The sequence below is a fragment of the Ambystoma mexicanum genome, chromosome 1q, assembly GCF_040938575.1.
Source record: "Ambystoma mexicanum isolate Mex_15411 chromosome 1q, UKY_AmexF1_1, whole genome shotgun sequence".
NCBI classification, from domain to species: Eukaryota; Metazoa; Chordata; class Amphibia; order Caudata; family Ambystomatidae; genus Ambystoma; species Ambystoma mexicanum.
Window position 1 is genome coordinate 1,405,000,651 of NC_090922.1, and position 21,175 is coordinate 1,405,021,825.

General features: G+C 45.6%; 1 protein-coding gene across 1 annotated transcript in view; it reads left to right on the top strand.

Annotated features, from left to right (window-relative positions):
• LOC138548282 (vitamin D3 hydroxylase-associated protein-like) overlaps positions 1-21,175 on the top strand; it is a 746,809-nt gene that overhangs the window by 108,540 nt on the left and 617,094 nt on the right. Inside the window, exons 2-3 of the mRNA XM_069642265.1 lie at positions 840-953; positions 8,939-9,082. Coding sequence (XP_069498366.1) covers positions 840-953; positions 8,939-9,082 — 258 coding nt within the window. The remainder of the gene's footprint in view (positions 1-839; positions 954-8,938; positions 9,083-21,175) is intronic.

Below are 21,175 nucleotides of genomic sequence, written 5' to 3' on the forward strand. Positions count from 1 at the left end.
GCTAATTGGGTGGTGAGGTAGCTTCATGTCCTATCTCTCGGCACCTGGGTCTTGGCTTACATGCTGCTAAATTAACTGAATGCTCCAGATGTGTCACAAGCATGCTAAACAATTATATTAGTCCATATAATGAAGGACCTTATAGTTCGAAGACCAATGAGAAACTGTGTATCTACTGTTTCTGAAATTACATGTTTTTTAGAGGTAGGCATAAATTTTCCACCTGATAATAGACAATCAATAACAATCCTAGCTCCTACAGAAAAGTATACATGGAAATCTCCCTTAACCAACCCCTACCCTTGATAGGTTTTTCATTATTGCCACGTTGTATGATGTCACTCTGACGTATTTTTCATATAAAAACCGTATTTTGAGTAGAGATCGTTGAGAAACTGAGCACACGTCCGTTGATGTTTGTTGTAACCTCCCTGTATTATATAATTGCTAATAAAACAGTACTTTGCCACATCAGATTTTCTCAGAAACTGGCAGGGTAACAGCAAAGGTATAGCTATTGCTGCCTTTAAAGTGGTGAATCTATGTTATTGGGTCGTATGTGGCATGACCTGACATTTGCATGTCATTTTGGTGCTTTGGCTCTTAAGTGGACAGTGGGTAGTAAGTCACATGGCACAATGGGAGTGCAGTTATGCCTGGAAAAACATTTCTGTAAAACGACTCCTCTGTGTTTATAAAAGAGCATATTGCAGATTTGAGAGAAGTGGATATCTGAAGTTTATAGAAACAATCCATTTGGCGTCCTGTTATGAGGTGAGGTGTTGTGACACATAATTTTGCGAGCAACACTAATTCTGGTTTGATCCCTATTTCTGCAGAATCCTCGTTTGAACTCTGGACCCATTCTGACCCTAACCCTTGTGGAACTGTCTCGAAGTCTGCAGGATGGCTCACTTACCCCAGATGATGTCCTTTATGCCTACATAGAAAAGGTGAGACACTTGCATTTGTGTTACAGTAAAGATACCCTCTTTTTTGCATCTGATGTAATAAAAACAGAATATATAGTTACACAGTTCAAACTTGCAATCAACTAAACATTATTTGTTTTTGCTGTATTGTGTCAGGCCACCAGGCACTGCTAAGACTAACACATAGGACATCAAAGATGATATCACTGAATTTCATTGGTTTTTAGTCGTGCCATAACATCACTTTAACAACGTTTTGTCACTGAATTTCATGGGTTTTTGCCAGTGCACCCTAATTTGCTACAACTTCCTAAAATTATACGTACCCCCAATAAAGCAACATTTTTGGTCGATCTAGAAAGTTGCACCTTAAAACGATGCCATTCCCCACCTTCTAGCAGCATTTTGAACACTTCTATGAACTTTCTGCAACTTTTTTAATCATTTTTTTGTTCGCCTACGTTTGCGAAATGTGTGACATTATCGCAGACTTTCCAGACAGTGTTACATGACCACACACATGCACGCTCCAATGACGTGTTCACGAATGGTTCCGTGGTTCAAGAATGGATCTGTGCTTTGCTTCTCATATAGTTTGAACCTGCATTTTCAGCTGATTGAGGACGTTCCAACCTGAAAATGTACCCTAGCACAGCTCCTAGACCTATTCTTACTGAATTGCCATCTTCAATCCAGGAGAGAACACATGCTTGGATGAGTATCCACATAACTGCCATTTAACTTCAAAAATGGTATCAGCCATGGTTATTGCTCCTCCCCAGGAGCCATCACAACTACCACCAGCTGGAGGGCCTGGACAATGGAAAAGGTGCATTGATGCAGAAAATAATCAAGGGGACCAAGAACATGAGAGGAAATGTTTGCCTCCAGCACCCAGAGAGAATCATGGGTGTGGTGGTTCTTTACCACCATTGGAGGTGTAATGAAGGCTAAGGCTATCAAGGTGAAATTCACTGCACTCAGTCATGGACAACCTGACCAGTACTCCTACGGTGCACCTCCATGTGTCGCCACGCTAAATCCAACCAATGGGATACTCTGAGAGAGGATGTTCCTTTCTCTGGAAGTAGTAAGCTGTCGCCCTCTACCTCATCTTCCTCAACCGTTACTTCCACCACAGAGGCTACTCCTGTGGCGCACAAAATCCAACCAGCTATCTTCCAAGGCAGCAGTACTCTTTATATACTACAACACACCACTCAGCAGGGAGAAGCAGTTTCGAAGTGCTTTTGAGGGTGTAATCAAGGAACATGAGAAACACTGCACACTACCTTAGATTTAACACATGCCCAACATCTTCCCCTGTCCACCTGCCCCTCCATATCTGTGCTTAGTGCCCCTTTAAAATAAAAAAAAATCTTAAAAAAGTTTCCTTTAGGATCCACCTTTCAGAGTTAAAAAATAGAAGTAAAACAAAAATAAGCGTATAGACTCCATCTACATTATATTTTCCAGTAAGTAGTTAGACTCAATAAGATTTTCCAACATTCTCATTAGCATGTTCTACTATGTTAATGGGAATAATGGAATATTGTATCGTAGAGAAAATGAAAAAAGCATAGAAACTATTTTCAGTCCCAAATACATTTCCAAAGCATACAATAAGGATCATAATCCAAGTCCCTTTAGGGCTATTCGTGGTCTATGCAGTCCCCTCTCCAGGCCATGCATCATTAAAAAAACAACGGATTGCACGTGCACACCATCACACAAGACAGCCCTTCTACCCTGTTTACCGTTATGTTGTAACACTCCCTCATTGTCTACTTTCAAACAGTCACACATCTATCCACATCTAACTGCCACTTAAGAATGTTCTAGAAATCTTTTGCATCTGCATTTCCCTTGCGTATCCCAAAATATTGTACATACTGAGGCTATAATGCACATATGTATTGTGCAATAAGAGAAGTGAATGAATGCAAAGGAGAGTAGGGATTGCCAAGTGCTGATAGGAGCTCAGAATGAAAGTGCTAATAGATGCCGAGGTGGGAGGCTACTGGCTAACTGCTGGGGCAGAGGAGTCCCAAGGGTAGGGTACACAGCCGCCAGACACAGAGGAATAATATATATATATATGGTGATTTCCACTTCGGATGAATTTTCACCCCAGTAAACCCTTGATCACCAGTCCTCCAAAAATGATTTTAGCCATCGACCTCCTGCTTTGAGAGGCCTCCTATGGAGGCCAGCCGATCCAGCAAGATTTTATGATCAAGCAGATCGAAAGCTGCCGATAGATCTAATAGAACCAGCAGCCCCAATCTACTCTTCTCCAGCATAGAAAACATATGAGTCTGCAGATCCAATACCGCGCTTTCAGTGGCATGAAGGCGCCTGAGAGCGGACTGTTTATCATGCAAAATTCTGGCCGCTGAGATATGGGATTGTAGTTGTATTGTCATGACTTTATCAATCAGTTTCAGAAAGAACAATGTATTGGTGATAGGTCGGAAGTTAGCAGCGTCATTTGGGTCCAAGCCCACCTTTTTTAAAAGAGAAGTTACTGCCACATCTTCTATTGAATGCGGGCTAACACACGATGTAAATGAGGCATTTACAAACCTACACAGAATGGTGCAAAAATGTCATTGTGTTCCAAAATTATCTTAGAAGGAAGGAGGTTTCCAGGACAGCTTGTGGGATACATAGCTTTAAGTATATTATGGATTTCTGCGGTAGACATAGTAGAGAAACCAAACCCCATGAGGCATAACCCATGACTCTGAACTTCCACATCAGCCATCCTAATGCCCCCTCCTTACATTCTTGCTCGCTACCTGATTTACCAGCTATTAAGGTGGCTCCTGCTTAGCCAAATCTTCCCTGATCTTGTTTTGGGCATGCTGCAGTTTATCTGAAAAAGCTCTTTGTACTCGCATGCAGACATCCTTAATAGGTTTAATAGTGGGATCTAGAGCTCTAGGTTTTTCCCAAGATCTAAACAGCCTAAAGAGCTTTTTTGTTTGATTTGCCTGATATATCTGGTCATTGTAAAAGCTAGATTTTGCTTCAATGATCTTGGTCTTGTACTCTTTTTCCTTAGGTTTACAGGCTGTTTGTTACTAGGGGTTGTATCTTTCAGCCAAGCATGTTCCATCCGTCTCTTGCTGGCTTTTAATTACCGCTAGAGCAGGAGAGAACCATTTCTGGTGTTTAGGGGTGTCTCTGATGTTTTTTGCTTTCAAGGGGGCATGTCCATCTAACATAATAATTATTGCCTTGTTATAACTAGTTATGAGGGTGTCAGGACCATCTGAATCCTCTGTTTTATTCATTAAGACATTCATGCAGCCTAGTAAATCAGCCGCCTTAATGTCCTGGTCATTTCTATTTTGAACTTTACGTACAAGTTGGTGCAGTTTTTTAAAGGCGACGTGAGCTGAAGTTGACATTCAATAGAGAAATGATCGGACCATACATAAGGTGTGGTTATAAATTTTGGACAGTATTTCCACTCCCCACCCAATCAAGGGTATTCCCCTTTATATGTGTTGGCCATAGTTGTGGATGATTATATTGTTGTTTTTAAGTCATTTCTCTAACTCTAAGACTTTTTTTATGTTTCGGATGTCCCTTCCATAGATTCAGGTCTCCTAACAATACCACAGCAGAGTTTGTGGATTGAATAGGGATTAAGACATTGATAAGATCCTCATTGAACCTCACTGATTCTCCAGGAGTTCTATAGAGCAATACGAGGTTAATGCTATAGTTAAAATTTGGAATAAGTTTAACATGCAATATATCACCAGGGGTGGACTGGCTTATAAGGAACTCTGGAGATTTCCCGGTGGGCCTCTGTACCCTTGGCCTCTTTTGTGTGGTAGTTCCAAATTGTCTCATAGAAAAGGCATTGGCCCTGCAGAAAATGTGTCCTATGGGGCCACTTTGAACATTATTTCCAGGGCCCCTTTTAGTTCCCAGTCCACCCCTGAATATCACAACGATCACATTCTATTTTGCCTGTGTATAACCAAGCTCTTTTTTTCCATATGTTGGCGACTCCCCCTCCCAGACCTTCCTTTTGATGCTTTCCAAAGAAAACTTACCCAGGTGGAGACACTTGCTCTATATTAGGGCCAGGGGTGTCAGAAAGCCAGGTTTCTGTGATGCACATGACATCCACCTTCTGCTCCAAGATGAAGAAATTCACGTCGATGGTATGTGTAACAAGGGATCTCGTGTTTAGCAGGGCCAGATTCAAGTTGGTTACTGGAGGCGATTTCGTTAAAGGTATATTAGTCCCCACAACATTCTGTTTTATAGTAGGGCTGGTTTGACTTAGCACGCTTGAAGAGTTTAGCATGTGTCGTGGAAGGTTGGGGGGAAGCATACTTTGTTGCACATGCTCGGTATCAGTACCGAGTGGTGTGCTATTTGGCAGCGTGTTATCTACTTCAAATCCTCTCTCCCCTGAGGTATGTGAGCCTAATTCTCCAGTTTGCTGGAGTGCCACCATACAACTTTCAATGTCGTTTTTTACGCACACAGTTGTCCCCCTCAGAGTTAAGGACACTTAAAATAGGCACGATACATGTCGCGGCAGCAGCTGTAGGTGAATTGTTCAGACAAGCAGCTTGCTCGATCCTTATCCCTTCCAATGGTATTCTATTAGTGTCACGAGTGTTTGCATACGACTTACTTCTGGCAGTGGGGATTGCCTCGAGCACTTCAATAATCCCCATGGTGAGGTAGGGATGGAAGCAGCAGAGTGACTGACCGCACCAGCACCTCCCAACACGGACCGGCACAGACCAGCGGGCCCCTTCGTGCTGGCGTGTTCGTGCCGGGTTTCTAGCGAAATGCATGCTCCAAAACTACTGAGACTCTGGGAAATGTAGTTTAGAGCCGCAGCAGTGCGTGCAGAGTAACACAGTCACTCACAGTGATTAAATCATGTTTGTTTCATCATTGAACTCTAAGGGGAATGCTTCACCTTTTCATACTTTTCCCCATTGTGGCACTTTGGTCATACCCTTTATTTCATTTAGGTTGATCTACTGTAATGCTGTTTGCTTGACTCCCTGGTGCAAAATGTGGCAGCTAGACTATTCACCGGAATCAGTGGTATAGGTAGGAGGGACCATGTAACACCTGCTCTGAGTAGCTTCCACGGGCTGTCATTGGAAGGTATTTATTATTTTGTCATTATATATTTTCAACGCACAACCCTAGGTTGAGAGAAGTGGAGCATTGTGCAAAAATGTAACGAGTAAAGATTAATTGTCATTATCACAGAAAAATATATGGATAGGGAGGTGCAAAAGATATCTGGAATCTAGGTTGCCCCAAAGTGTTGGATGAGCCAGTTCTCATTTATTTCCTAACGTGAAGTAGATTTGGAGTAGTCTGGATTGACACCTGGATACAGTTCCAGAGGAAGGGTTCGTGGAATGAGAAGGACTGAGTTTCTCATTGTGGGTCAATCTGATGGTCTTAATGCAAGACGACCATGTGCTTCCAATATTTTTAGTTTAGCTGCTAGGTAGACCAGTTTATCTGGTGTGGTTGCCTTGTATATGAGGTATGCAGTTTTCAAACCAGATCCTAGCCAGGATGAGAAGACTGGTAATGTGTAAGGTAGAATGATGTGGTCACATTTCATAGTGCCTAGGATGAGGAGAGCAGCACCATCATGGATTGCTTTGAGGGGGCCCAGGTGAGCAGCCAAGAACCTTGGAAGCTGGAAGTTACCCTGCTTATATGCAAAACCGTTAGGGCCTGCACCACCATTCGCAAGTTCGGGGGTGGGACGAACGGCCTGCTCTAGAGCAGCTGAGAGATCTGACCACAAGCTGTGTGAGACTTCTTTACAGAATTAGTTGGTTTAAGACTGCTTGTATGACCTAAAGGGCCTTTAAAAAATGGCTTGTGTGAATTTATTAGTTACTGTAAGAAGCAATTCCGTCTTCTTCAAAACCCCACTCTCCCGCTCTACAGATCACAACCGTCTTCTGGTGTATAGTTTCAAAAAAGAGCATACAGGCAGAAGAACATTTGCAGTACAAGCTGCCTGTTTAAGGATCCCCTTATCATCTCAGGCCTAGGAAACATTTTAAATCCTACCAATGCTCCAAGTCGACCTTGAAAATCCACCATTTCTGTTTATTTGGTGTTTTTCATCTGTCTTCCAATTCCTTCCCCAGCACCATGAGGAATTGGTGATGCATGCAAGTACTTTACATCCTGTCAAACCAATCAAATTGATAAGGAGTCAGTGGAAAGAAGCAAGAGAAGGTCAGCTTGTCGATATGGTGGACATCCACTGGGTTTTGGATATTCTGGGCCAGGCTCGTGGAGGGGACTGGAGCTTTTGAGCTAGTTGGTAGTGATATCTGAGTCGAAGAATAGTGCTAGGTTGTCATATTGTTTTTTGTTTGGGGTGAAGGTAGTCTCAGTGGCAAAAGTTCCTGAGGGTTGAAGCAGCATGCAGATCTCTGCTCAGGATTTTTGGCATCAAATATTCTTAGTTTTATGCTTGTCAAACATAGCCTGTGTATTACCTAGGAAGGGTCTGGCGTGAGTGTGTGTGTGTGTGTGTGTTTGTGTATGTGTATTTGTGGCTTTTTCATTATTGTATTTATTTATTTATTTATTAGAGAGGAGGGATTTCTTCCAGTGCCTTTTGCAAAAGCCATTCTTTCTCTTCATGGTTTCCAGGGAAACGATCAAACCATTTGATGAGTAGGACTTGAGAAGGAGCAGGTTGGGTGGTTTTGTTGCAAGGAGGATCCAATTCAAACAGATATTAATTTACATTTCGAATGATCGAATGATTCCATTGACATATGTTAGTGGGAGTTGTGAGCTGGTGGTTAAGCGGCAGCATGCAGAAGTTTTATTATTAATTATAAAAGCAACACGATCATTAGACCAGATAAGGCCTGGATGCTTTGCTTCTCTTCTAACTATTGAGCAAATGTTATGTTATCTATCCAGGTTGACAATGCGCTGTCTCCTGTCCGTCGAGCAAAATAAAATAAAGATGGTTAAAAAAAAATAAGAGGCTTGCTAATGGCTTGTGTGAATGAGGTCAAGTGTTTGGCCAAGACAATGGAAAGGTGAAGCATTAGGTTGCATATTCTTAGAGATTACATGTTTGGCTTCATATTGCAGGTGGCTGGGGCATCAGATTGGTCACACTACACATCCAGGTCCCACCAAACATTTGGAACTGTCACTATGGTATTTGCAAAACAATTAGGTTGTGCAGAGTGGTCTGCAAGGTTATTGTAGTATGTGGGATTGGGGCTGGGTGGTGGATGAGCAGAATGAAATCGCAGTTGCGGTTATTGGGTGGCAAGCACAGAGTCAAAGGATGGGAAGGAATGCAAGCTGATCTTTTTCGGGGTGAGAGATGATTGACTGACCGAGGCCGCAAAGCCACTAAGATTGATTTCTGACATCGGCTGACTATGTAACCCTTGGACGATGTCTGGGAGGACAAAGTTGCACATCCAGAGTAAATTCACTCATAATAGATGAATGTACTACAACATATATTTTAGATTGCGGAGCTGGTAAATCACATATAACCTGATCACATGCACATTTGCACTTCCCAAATAGTTTCCTTCCCTGAGAGTGTTCACATAGATGTGAATATAGAAAACTTAACACTCAGTTTAAAACTATATGACCACTTAAACCCTCTATACTCAAAGACCATGACAACGATCCTTGTGCTCAGAGAGGCAGAGATGGCGGGCACTGCTCAAGACCATGGCTTATTGTTAACTTGATCAATTTGAAGCTTTTAGAACAAGTTCAAAACAGGGAGTTCTTGATTCAGGAGGTAAACTAAGAATGTATAACAATGTGCTCACTACGTGTCCGCGCGCCTTAAATGCAGACCATTGCTCTTTTGCTGAGCATCACATCATGTGTAATCACCTGACCAGGTTCCATGCAAATTCAATGAAGACAACACATCTGGTATGATCGTTTAACACGTTTTCTATTTTATTTCCTGTTTCTTTTAGGCATTTGAGTTGAACAAGGAGTTGAACTGTTTGACCGATTTTCTACAGGAATGCGAGTCTCAGCTTCAGGACCTGAAAACAATAAATCAAAGGGGACCACTGTATGGCGTACCAGTCAGCATCAAGCAGTCCATCTACTGCCAGGTGCTGTTCTAGTTTCTTACTTTAATAGTTGTGTTCAAAATCTCAACTTTTCCCACAATTAAAGGTTCACAAACGTGGAATTAAGGGAGGAAACTGGGATGTGTGTCCCTGTTATGGTGCACAATCAAGATGGAGTTTTACAAACGTGTTTCCACTGGGAAATGAGAAAATAGGAGATGTGTACAGCCCTCAGACTGGGATTACATGAGGCTTCAATTGGGGTGTGACAAATTTTCAGTAGTATCACAAATTCATTATTTTCAAAGGATCCAACCTAAAACTGAGCTGGTGGAAAACCTTTGATCTTAGCATCTCTGTGTGCCCAGCTGTTGAGCACCCTGCTCAACACCCACCTCTTTCCATCTTGTTTGTTGTCCGTGACCGAAGGACACATGTTTGTGAAAGTGGAGACAGTAAGGAGGTGTGGTCACTCTCCTTAATGTCTGTCTGTTGACCAGCTGCATACAACAAGCAGGGATTCTGGTGTGGCATGGCCATATAGCACACTGCAGGTGTGATGCATGATTGCCCTGTGGTTGGTCATGCCCGATGCTGGTGACTGGAGACTTGAAGCCTGTGAACACTGACTGACTAACTTTAGTTATTGGGGTTATTTTTGTTTATCAATGTACTTATGGCCACATATGGGCACAGGATTTGAGTGATAAGTGCTGCAGAGGGCTCAAGGAATACTCATATTCTCAGAGATGGTTCAAGTGTTGTTCTCTTTCTCTTCTTCCCCCACTCCCAGGCGTCCCTATTCCCCAGGTTAGTATATGCCAAATATTGACCCCTACAATCTAGGTTCAGGTCTAAAGGTGATGCTAAGATCAGGACACCTTATTTATCTAACCTTGCTGGACTGACCCTACTCAATCCAGGGGTTCGTTTTCTGAGCCCCGGGGTATTGGATTGTGCCTTTCAGACACAATCCAATGTGGTCTTTTTTTATCACACGTTTGTACTCTTCTCCCACTTCCCTCCTGATGTTCCCTTCTCGCGACTCCCCTTTCGCCAACTCCACCTGCTTCCTTTATTTTTCTTACCTCTTCCTCCTCTGTTCCTCACTCTATTGTCATGCCTCCACCCTTCGATGTTACCCCCTCCCCCTCTGCACTATTTCCCCCCTCTGCACTACTACTCCCACATCTGCACTATTTGTCCTCCACCCCCACCTTCTAAACAACCACCCTTCTTTAACTCCCACAGCACTTCACATTCACTCCCTATACTCCGTCTAAACACACTTACCACTCTTTCACGCACTCTCACAAGAGTATCACTTGCACACCCCTGCACTGACTGCACATGCTCTAGAAATCTACTCCACCATCCTTGCTTCCTTCTGTGGGTTTCGCGGTCTGTCACCTCATCCTCCTCCTCAGACCTCACCAGAACAACCCAAAGCTTACAGGGGTATAACCCCCACCCTATTTCCTGGTTAGTCTGCAGTCCCTAGGAAGTCTAATCCCCCACCGTCCAGGGAGGTGTTCCATACAACAGAGTCTTCATATAGTGGGCTAAGCCCTAACCCCCTTTCTCTTTATGGGGCAGATGCAGACCAGTGGTGGTTGTAGTGTCCCAATTCTTGTTGGAGGTTGGGGAACGTCTATACTGGTTGCTCCTATGGTAAGTCAGTCTTTTTCTTCTATATTGCATGTAGCTGGTGCTGTAGGGGAGGGCAGTGTCCATCATCTCAGGATACTGGTGAGTAGCAGGAACCACACTGGAGCCAGCAGGTAAGAAAGTGGATTGAGCTGTATTGTAGTTACAGGGTAATAGATAGGAAATAGGGAGGGAGGTAAGATTGATACATCTTCAGGATACCATCTCCCATCCTGAAGTCGCTAATTGACATATGCCCACTACACCAACATTCGGTTAGCTTGCATTGCATTGGCAATACAAGAACACACTTCAGCGAGCCACCCTGGTTTCCCTATTGGGCAATTTGGGCTGACATGAAGTGTGTGGCTTCAGTGACTGCTGTGTAGGAGCTCTGGCTCCTGCTTCTGTTTTCTGTTTGTACTCTGCTCACATAGAGAGCCTGATGGGGTAGCTAGGTCTCCATCTTTCTTCCCATTAGCTCTCTCCCGCTCCCGTCCGGAGCATTCCAAAGTTTTTACATACAGTGCTGCTGGCTCTCTATCTCGTGGGTGTTCTTCAGAACCTCTTACTTTTCCAGGATGAAAAGATAAACCATTGGGGCCATAGGCATAGGGTGATGCCATTGGTACTGCAAATAAATAAACTGGCACATGGGGAGAGGACCAGAATTGAGGCCCTCCCAACTATCACTTTCTCCCTCTGGGTTAGGACTGGATCTGGATCTCTCCATGGCAGGCCTCCTATCCCAGGCTGAGCGGGATTCCCATCCCTCTTGAAAAGGTCAGGCGACTGAGCTTCTGACACAAGTTATACATTGTCCTCATTCTTTTGGATCAGTGTGTATGTTCTTACAATGGAGAACCAAAACGCTATCATCCCACTGTCACCTACTACCTGAAACAAAACAAACCATCTGTAAGCCTCAAAGACGTTTATGACTCTTGTCAGAAATGTTTAACAAAACCTAGCAATGGATGGTTTTGCTACTGAGGGTCCTAACTCTGAACACTGCACCCTTTTGTGTGGTATTACACACAGAGGAAAAATATCAGATGTTTGGTTGAACAAAAATGCATAAAGGTAAATTAAAGCTGCTGTAAACCCTATTTCTGGGGACACTAGCCAGTCATTTTCAGATTTAGAGTCAGAATATTTCGAACAAACATAAAACGTGAAACACAAAACTAATAATTTGATTGAAATTGAAATACCCAAGAATAGTTGCAATGAGATTGTGTTATCGTTACTGTCGAATTCTCAAAATCAATATGTTCCTGCAATCGGGGTCAGATTTTGTTATGGATCAGTTTGGAACTCACCCAGTGTTTCCCTCCAATGCCTCTGTCCTTCCTCAAAGGGGAGAGTTCTTAAGGGGTCTATTCAGGAAAATTATAGAAGTACGTTAACTTGGCTAAAGAAGCTCTTAGAAAGGACTCTGTGACCATAGAGTAGAGCAATTATACTGTAAACATTGGGAGTGGAGCCTCTGATCTTAGACTTCCTATTCAGTAATCTTAGATCAACTGAAAAACAATGGAAAAAAGCCCATCCTCTGCCATCTAGTGCTCTTAACATGTAGACCTTTCCTAAATATCAACAAAGTCATGTAGGAGAGCAAATTGCTAAACTGCTTTTGGGAACCAAGCTGATCAAAATGCTCTCCAAGAGGGTATTGCATAGATCAGGAGCAACAACGTAAATCTTAATTAGGTTGATAATGTTGGGGAGAATTACCATCCCAGGTAAGCAGTATGGCAAATAAAGGAAATTGCTTCAACAAAAAGGGATAAATGCCCCAGCAATTAATGAGTATTATCCCAAGACTAAATCTGGCTATACCAATAATGCAAAGTGCCTTCTCTAAGCCACGTGGGAAAAGGCTATTCAGTGATGCAAAAGAACATTAGGAAATCAATTTGCCCCATCCAACCCATATAATTGTAAACAGGAAAAAATAGCAACACTCTTCAAGTGCATTTGTGGTGCTTTCCCCTAATGAGGATGAATTTCAAGGAACAGTTCAATTTTTATCTCACAAAATGATGCAATATCCAAATCTGACCGAAGTCATTCTAAATCACATATTTTCAATCAAATACACATGTATACAAAACCAGAACGCGATATTTCAGTAAATGCAAATCGGTCTGTTCTAATTCTATTGTGTACTACCAGATCTAATCCCCTCAACAGCCATTTTGGCAAACAATGTGCATTCACAGAGACGTCAAAATAGTTGCTTGCAAACACTTCCAAAGACTGAGCCATGCTCTCCACCAGCTATGACCAAAAAGAAAATTTTAATCCCTGAGATGAAATGCATTGTTGGCCCTATTAGAGGCCCCTTAGATGCTCCTACTCTCTCTTTTGTTTTAAGAAATGGTGGCATATGTAAGGTGTCTGAGGGAAGTGTATGTTAGGTACCTTGGTATGGTCCAGTATATCATAAAGTTCCTTGTAGGTATGATAAAGTATCAACCCGTATTTCCCCACTCTGGAACACACACCTTACTGCCTCCATGGGCATGGCCTTGACATCCGGAGAGAGCAAAGATGTAACACCCACCCCGTCGATAAGTAAACTAGTGCCTCCACTGGGGTGTAATTTCAGGGCTTTCCCCAGAGCCCCTTAGTCCTGTGAACAGCACACTGTGCTGCCCTCAATAAGGAGGAGAGGCCCAATTTTACACCAGAACAGTGATGAATGAACCAAGCACAACAATGATGTTAACCCCTTGGCCCCTTTATCTATTGGAACAATAAATAAATAAAGCAGCACTATCTTGGCAGTCTTGGGTAAATTGCGCATGCATGCATTCTTCTATACAATTACCATTAAAATAAGAGTGCACACAGTTCATACAGTGCTTAATGACAATGGATAATTGATGCAAAAGAAACCACAACTTGCTTTCCTGTATAATAGATAGGCCCTGGTGCCTTAGGGAGAAAAAACAGCTTTTAAATGTCATAAATATACATATATATAGAGAGAGAAAGAGAGAGAGAGAGAGAGAGAGAGAGAGAGAAAGAGAGAGAGAGAGAGAGAGAGAGAGAGAGAAAGAGAGAGAGAGAGAGAGAGAGAGAGAGAAAGAGAGAGAGAGAGAGAGAGAGAGAGAGAGAGAGAGAGAGAGAGAGAGCATATATCAATGCTATTTCTGTGCAAACAGGAGCTGTGTGAACATTGCTTCACAACGGTTGCTGATTCTCTTTGTCCTTACTAAGTAGGCAAATCTCCAGGCATTGGGGGTCATTACGACCCTGGTGCTAAGGGATTACCGGTACCGGTAAGGGTACCGATACCGGCAATCCCTTAGCGCCCAATTCCCATAACGGCGGCTGGAACCAGCCGTTATTGCAGGGACCCGCAAAGGGACCCTGGCGATAATTACGGTACCGCAATTTGCAGTACGGTAATTACCACCTTTCCCCATTCCCATTATGCCCTATGGGGCAAAAATGGGAATGGGGAAGGGCCATGGTGAAATGGGGAAGTACCGCCCCGCCAAACTTGGAATGGGGTGGTACTTCCCCATTTCACCATGGCGGACTCGTTACAATACCGGCAGCAACCATGGTGCTAATAGTGCCATGGTTTAGCGCCAGTGTTGTAATGAGGGCCATTGTTTACTGGGCACAAATTCGAGTTTACCAGAGACCTTGTGGCATCTGCAATCTGCCACAAACCCAAAAAAACAAAAGGAAGATAACAAGAAAGGAAAGAAGAAAAAACAACACACAACAGAACGCTGCCCAGTCAAAGGAAACAGAAAGAGGGATCTAGTCCCAACTGAAGTGTGTCTAAAATGGAACGAAAGGGATGTAATAAAGCTCACGGCTATCCGTGATGGACCATGAGTCTAAGTAAACACAACTTCGAATCCAGACACAAACGCGGTAAATTGTGTGAGGTAAAGTATTCACTGGAATAGTCACCGGAAGTGTGTTTATTTCTATTATTTTGTTTATCCTACATCTCAAAAACCCATTTCACTCCTGTTGTCCTGGAACAAACCTTCTACCCCTCCTGAACTTCAGCAGAGAATAAAGATAGAGAGGGATAATATGCAAAGTACAGAACTCGGGGGGGAAAACCTGACACGCGGTTGGTGTCCACTTTTAACTTAGAGTTTGTTTACTCCACACGGACTCACTGATAGGAGGATAACACTGCAACTGCCTGCAAATCCACTCTAGACCATAGCTCGCACTGGCGGGGTTGGGTACAACAGCCAGAAATCCAACCTTTCTTTACCCGTATGCGCACCTCTCTTCCCTCGACTAGTCATACTACTAAATGATATACACGCCACAGCTCTTACAAGAGTTACCGTCCTAAGACGTACTAGTGTGTGAAGTATTGTTCAATTTGTGTTACTTCACCAGCCGGGCCTGTAACAGTCAACAAAGCTGATATAATCTACTTCCTTTATTTAGGGGTATTTAACAAAGTGCACCAAACTGCAGTAGAAGGGTTAATAAAGAAGACTGCTCATAAGCGGTCCCTCCTCCCTCTCAGCCCTTTCCCTCCTACCTCATCGCTGTACAATAGCATTTTGGCTTACTGCACAAAAACCCAGACTCATTTAAAAGTGGAAAAGATTGCTTTAATGTGACAGCCCAAAGCTTACAGTTAAACTCTTACCTGGCTCCATGGCCTTACAGACTAAAGAACTATTTTAAACAACCAATTAAATAATTAAACATTTTCATTTACCCCAACAATTAAATAATTAAATAAAACCACTTCCTCCCTAACTATCCCTTGGACCCTACCGTCTCCTTACCCCTTCTCCATGCGTCCCGCTTTCTCCCCGGGGCCATGCCCATCCAGGCTCAATACCTGTTCCCCCGGGGTGGCCCGCTTGTGCAAACAGCACCACCCCATCCTTTCCCGCGCCATTCCCCCATTGTGCTTCCCTCCCCCCACATCTAAAGGGGCCATGCCCCCGGCAACAGAACCGCTTCAGGACCCCTGAGACTCCCCTCTACACCAATCTCCCCCTTTCCTATGACCTGCAGCCAGTCTGACCTGCCACATCAGCAACAGAAATTTTACATTACAACTTCACTAGTGCCCCGACCTGTCACACAAAACTACCAGATAATAGCTCCCTAAACAGACCAAAAACCCCATAAATAAATAAATAAATACATTTAAAAAAAAAACACATGGAAAGTAAAAAACCCTGCAGAACCCAAGTACATGCCCCCCCCTCCTTAGAAAATAAAACCAGATACCAGACCTAACCCAAATGAAAGGGGTGGGAGGGCGGGTCAATCTCAGAGTCCAACTGTCGCCTGTCTCCTGAACCTTCCCTGACAGTTTAAGTACCCCCTGGAGGCGCTCTATCCCCCACGGCCACTCGTTGGCCGTGTGCAGTGCCAAAATACACCCTGGGGGGAAACGCTTCACGTTCCCCCCGGGGTCCTCCTTTTGGCTTACTGCACAAAAACCCAGATTCATTTAAAAGTGGAAAAGGTCGCTTTAATGTGACAGGCCAAAGCTTACAGTTAAACGCTTACCTGGCTCCATGGCCTTACAGACTAAAGAACTATTTTAAACAACCAATTAAATAATTAAACATATACATTTTCCCCAACAATTAAATAATTAAATAAAAACACTTCCTCCCTAACTATCTCTTGGACCCTACCGTCTCCTTACCCCTTCTCTAGGCTTCCCGCTTTCTCCCCAGGGCCATGCCCCTTCAGGCTCAATACCTGTTCCCACGGGGTGGCCCGCTTGTGCAAACAGCACCACCGCATCCTTTCCCGCGCCATTCCCCCATTGTGCTTCCCTCCCCCCACATCTAAAGGGGCCATGCCCCCGGCACCAGAAAAACCCTCCACCGAGGTGTTCTTTCTGCCCCACCCCCCACCCATTCTCCTTACCTCCAACTCCTTAACCAATCTCCCAGCCAAGAGCTCAAGTCCGCCAGATAATGATTATTCCCAAATACCGACAAGTGTACACCATCCTCTCTAAATCTCATGAATCCTTCCTAAACTATCTCCTTATGGTCCAAAACCTGTACCGCCACCGATGCACAAAAGTCTATCATCTCTCTGTTTATCCCCTTCCTTGCCCGCTCTATCGCTCCCACATTCCTCACTCCCCTGCAAACACTCAGCGGCAACCACTTAGTCCCCCCTACAGATTCTTGAGGCCACACTTCTCGGACCCATAACAAAATCCCTTTTTATTTTCCTAATTAGAGCCACACTTGTATCCCTTACCAGATAATTTTCCCCACAGTTAATCACCCCATCTGGAGGCCCCTAGATTTCCCTCAACCCAGCCAACATAGGAAGCAACTGATCCCAGCGCAGCCCCCCAGACCCGGACCATCTTACCACAACATCTTTATAGTTGCAACCCAGTTGCCTGCCAACAACCCTTTTCTCAGCTTCCTTCCCCGCCCACTTAACCACAGCATGTCCCACAAACCAGATATGCGACATCTGGCCCGACCTCCTAGCAGCATCTGAAAAAGAAATTACAAAATCACTTACTGATCAACAACATCCTCATAACTGCAACACTCCTGCTACCTACTGAAAAAATTCTTTAAAGACATCCCGTTTGCCCCGGTCCCTGACATACTCTTTGTATCTCCCTTACTTACAGCGTCCCAAACTTTTCACCTACTCCTCCGAATAGCCCAGCCTGCTATCTTCAGATGCTGCATCCCTCCTAAATGAATGAGTTCCAACCTCCTAACCCTTCCCACACCACTACTAACACCTTCCTCAGTAACCTATCCTTCCTGGCCATCTCCTTATCCCTCTCAGGAAACACCCCCGGTCCTCTCCTACCTGTCCCTCTATATTTCGCACCTTTCGCCTAACCTTTAAACAATACACCTAAACCCACTCAGACCTCCTTTCTCCTCTAACCTATTACCCTCCTGTTCACACTTGCCCCCCACCTTCCCTCACCTTACTAATATGGCCCTGCGTTGCCCACCCTGCACCAGGGGCCCCACGTGCACACCCGTCCATGCAGGCCCTTTTCTTTATTACTCCTCTTTGCCACTGCACCAGGGGCCAACCCTGCACCCCCGTCTGTGCAGTCCATTCCATATAACTAATCTTCAAGCTGCTTGCGTCCATTATCACCTGTTTCCCCACCTGCACCAGGGGCCCTAATGCACCCCCGTCCATGCAGGTCCCTTTTCTGCCTTACTCCTCTCCACCGCTGCACCAGGGGCCAAACCTGCTCCACTGTCCATGCAGTCCATTCCATATAAATTCCTCTTCCAGCCCCTTGCTTCGTTGCTCCATTCTTTCCCCCAGCTGCACCAGGGGCCCTAGTGCACCCCCTGTCCATGCAGACCCATCTCATCACTTCCCCCTGCTGCACCAGAGGCGCTCCCGCACCTCCGTCTATGCAGCCAGAAGCTTACTCACCTTGTCGTGCGGCAACCGTGAGGTCTTTGCCACCGTCGTTCATGCCCTCCAAACGACGGCCACCACCCCTTAACAATTTCCACAGGTACATTCCCCCTGCTGCCCTCCCCTGCCCTACCTCAGCATCTTCCCCCTCACCCCTCTCCTACCCCCTTTGAATTGCCCCCAAAACCTCTCATCAAACCTTGTGCCCCCCCTCCTTTTCCGATAAACTGAGCCCGGCCTACCAGAACACCCCGCTTTACCTGGCATGCGGTCCTTCCCCACCACCTCCTTGCCCCGCTCCTTGCCCTGACCCACTGTCCCCTGCCTGAAAACAATCTGTAACCGGATGCCGACCCGCACACCTGCTGCACTCGTGTTTAAATTTGCACATCCCCCTCGGCAAGCCCTCTTTATTGAACGCCCAACATGCTGCTGAGGGGTGTCCTCTGCCTCCTCCCACCACCCCCTCATGGGCGGGGCGACCAAGAAAGGGCCGGTAAGGCACAGGCAGACCACTTGCTGTGTGCAACGTCGGGGCAGGCCTCGTTGGAGCCATCCATTGCAGCCAAATATCCATGTCTATTTCTCCCCACACCACTCGACTGTCCTCTGCCATTCTTGCTCTGAATTCCTCATCATAGCGTACCCAGGCAAAACCCCCAAAACTCGTGTAAGCCTTCCTAATTACGTCCATATATTTGAGCAGAGCCACACATCGCTCCGGCAATTTCTCACAATATACGCTGGCATAAATGATAAATGCAGATGTCCAATTCTCAATAGTCACCGGGACCCTTGGGCGCGATGCCAGTTCCCTCTCTTCTTCCTTATATCCCTCCTTTGCTCTCACTTCCCTATGGAGCACCTTAAAAACATCTACAAATTCCCCCGCCTGAATCTTCTGCCTGGTCGCTGCCATCAAGTGCACCCCCAAAGGTTTTGTGATACCCATGTACGGCAGTTTTTTCTCCTTTCCTTTCACTTCAACCTCTTTTTCTTTTTCAACTGGCACCTCGAGCACCAATGGCTCCACCACCTTGTCCGTTTGAACCTTCTCTGAGCTAATGCTCTTCTCATCCCCCAAGGCTCCAATGGCCTGTACACCAACTTCTTTCCTTACCCCTTGCAGACCAGACCCTTCATTTCCCATCCCCCTTCTCGTGTCCCCTCCCTGCCATGCAGATGACCATTCCCTTTCCCGCTCACCACTTTCCACACAGCCCATCTGTGGTCTGGCGTCCACACCGATGCTCCTCATCTCCTTTCTTAGAGGGCTCCTACTGCAGGGACAAAACATATCAGCAGATTCACCCAGCCAATAGTTCCCCCGACCTCTTGCCCCCCGACCACCCTGCACCTGCCTTTCCCGATCCCACCTCAAACTTCTTCTCTCCTACCCCGTTTCCCTCACCGCCCTATAACCCTCTACCTCCCACTGCCCCACATAATCCTCCAATCCAACTTCATCCCCCTTAAATACCATTGTGGATGCGAGCTCATGCCCGAGTTGAGTTGATCTTCTTCCTGGGAGCCTGGGGCTTCTGCCCCGCCACTCCTTTGACGTCTTCTCGGCGGGGCCGCAGAAACCCCTGCCTGGTCCTCTTCTCTCGGGTGAGGCATGCCGTCCTCCACCCTGTAATCCTCAATGCTAGGGGCTGTGCTGCACCCTCTAGGCTCTCCTTGCGCTGACCGAGGAGGGGCTGTTCTAAAACCCTCTACCTCCACCTGAACAGCGCGGGCTGCGCAGCACCCTCCGCCCTCACTCCTCCCACCCAGAGGGGCCGTTCCGCACCCCACTCTAACCTCCTCAATTGATGGGGACCTCTCCCTCCTTCTCCCACCTGCACTCTTCTGCAGGTATTTACCCACTTTTCCCCTCTGCCCTGTCACCCCCTTCTGTGCCCCATCACCGCCCCCACCATGGTTCCCTTGACCCACCTATTTTTGAGCACTCCTAGCTTCCCCTCGGCTATCAATGACTCCCTCCCTCCCTGGCTCCCCACCCGAAATCATTTCTCCCCCGGACGCCCTCCTATCTATCTCCCTCCTCATCTTCCTGCCCCTGGATTCCCAAATCTCCCCACTACCCGCCGCGGGGGTGCAAGCCACCACTGCTGCGAGAGCCCCCTCTGCCTCAGCTCCACGCTGCAGCCTGCCCCCACCTACCTCCCCTTGTCCCGTTACTTCCCCCACCGCCCCTTCCAAGTGGGCCTTAGATACCCTGCTAATGATTTCTAAGGCCTCCCTCAGAGCCCTGGCATCCACCAGCCCCTTCCTTTTGGCTCCCTGGCCCACCATTGTGCACCGATAATCTAAATGTGCACTGAAATATGCCCCCTGTAGCACTTAGCTAACTAACACCCCCGAGCCAGCACCTACCCGTGGGCAAATACTCTGAGAATTCGGAAACCCAGAAGTAAATTGAACTATAAACTAATCTCCCATTAAAAGGTCACTTAAACACTATATAACCTATTTAGCATATACAATAATAAATATTATCATATATGAAAGAAGAAACTTTTTTTGTAGTTGTATTTATTATTATTAATATTTTTTGTTTATACCCACTAAAAGGGGCAACACTTATTAGTGCCCCTTGAGACCCCCCCCACCCGAAGGCAGCTCCGACAGTGCACTGAAAAGAAATAGAGGCCGTAAAAAGGAAAGCAAAGAACACTGCCCCTTAAGGAGCGCAGAAGAATGCGCACAGATAATACAAACCTAAGCTGCAACACGATACGTTCCCTTTAAGGGAACTGCAGTGACCCCTTTCACACAGGGAAAGCCACTGCGCACACACGCTACGTAGAAAAGTAAACAGGCTAATTGAACAAAACCGCCGTACATGAAAAGAGGGGCTGGATGGCCCCGGGCAGCTATCTAAGAGCTGGCAGCTGGCCGAAGGACAGGGCATGGGTCAAAAGCTTCCTGCCTCAGAGAAAACACGCTGCCTGAATGAAAAGGCCCCCACGCTCCACTGAACGGATGACACATGGATCCAGCAGGCAGAAGCTACTTCCCCGCCCAAAACACACCAAACAGGAATGGGCTGAAAAAACCCTGACCACAGGCCAACAGCTTCAA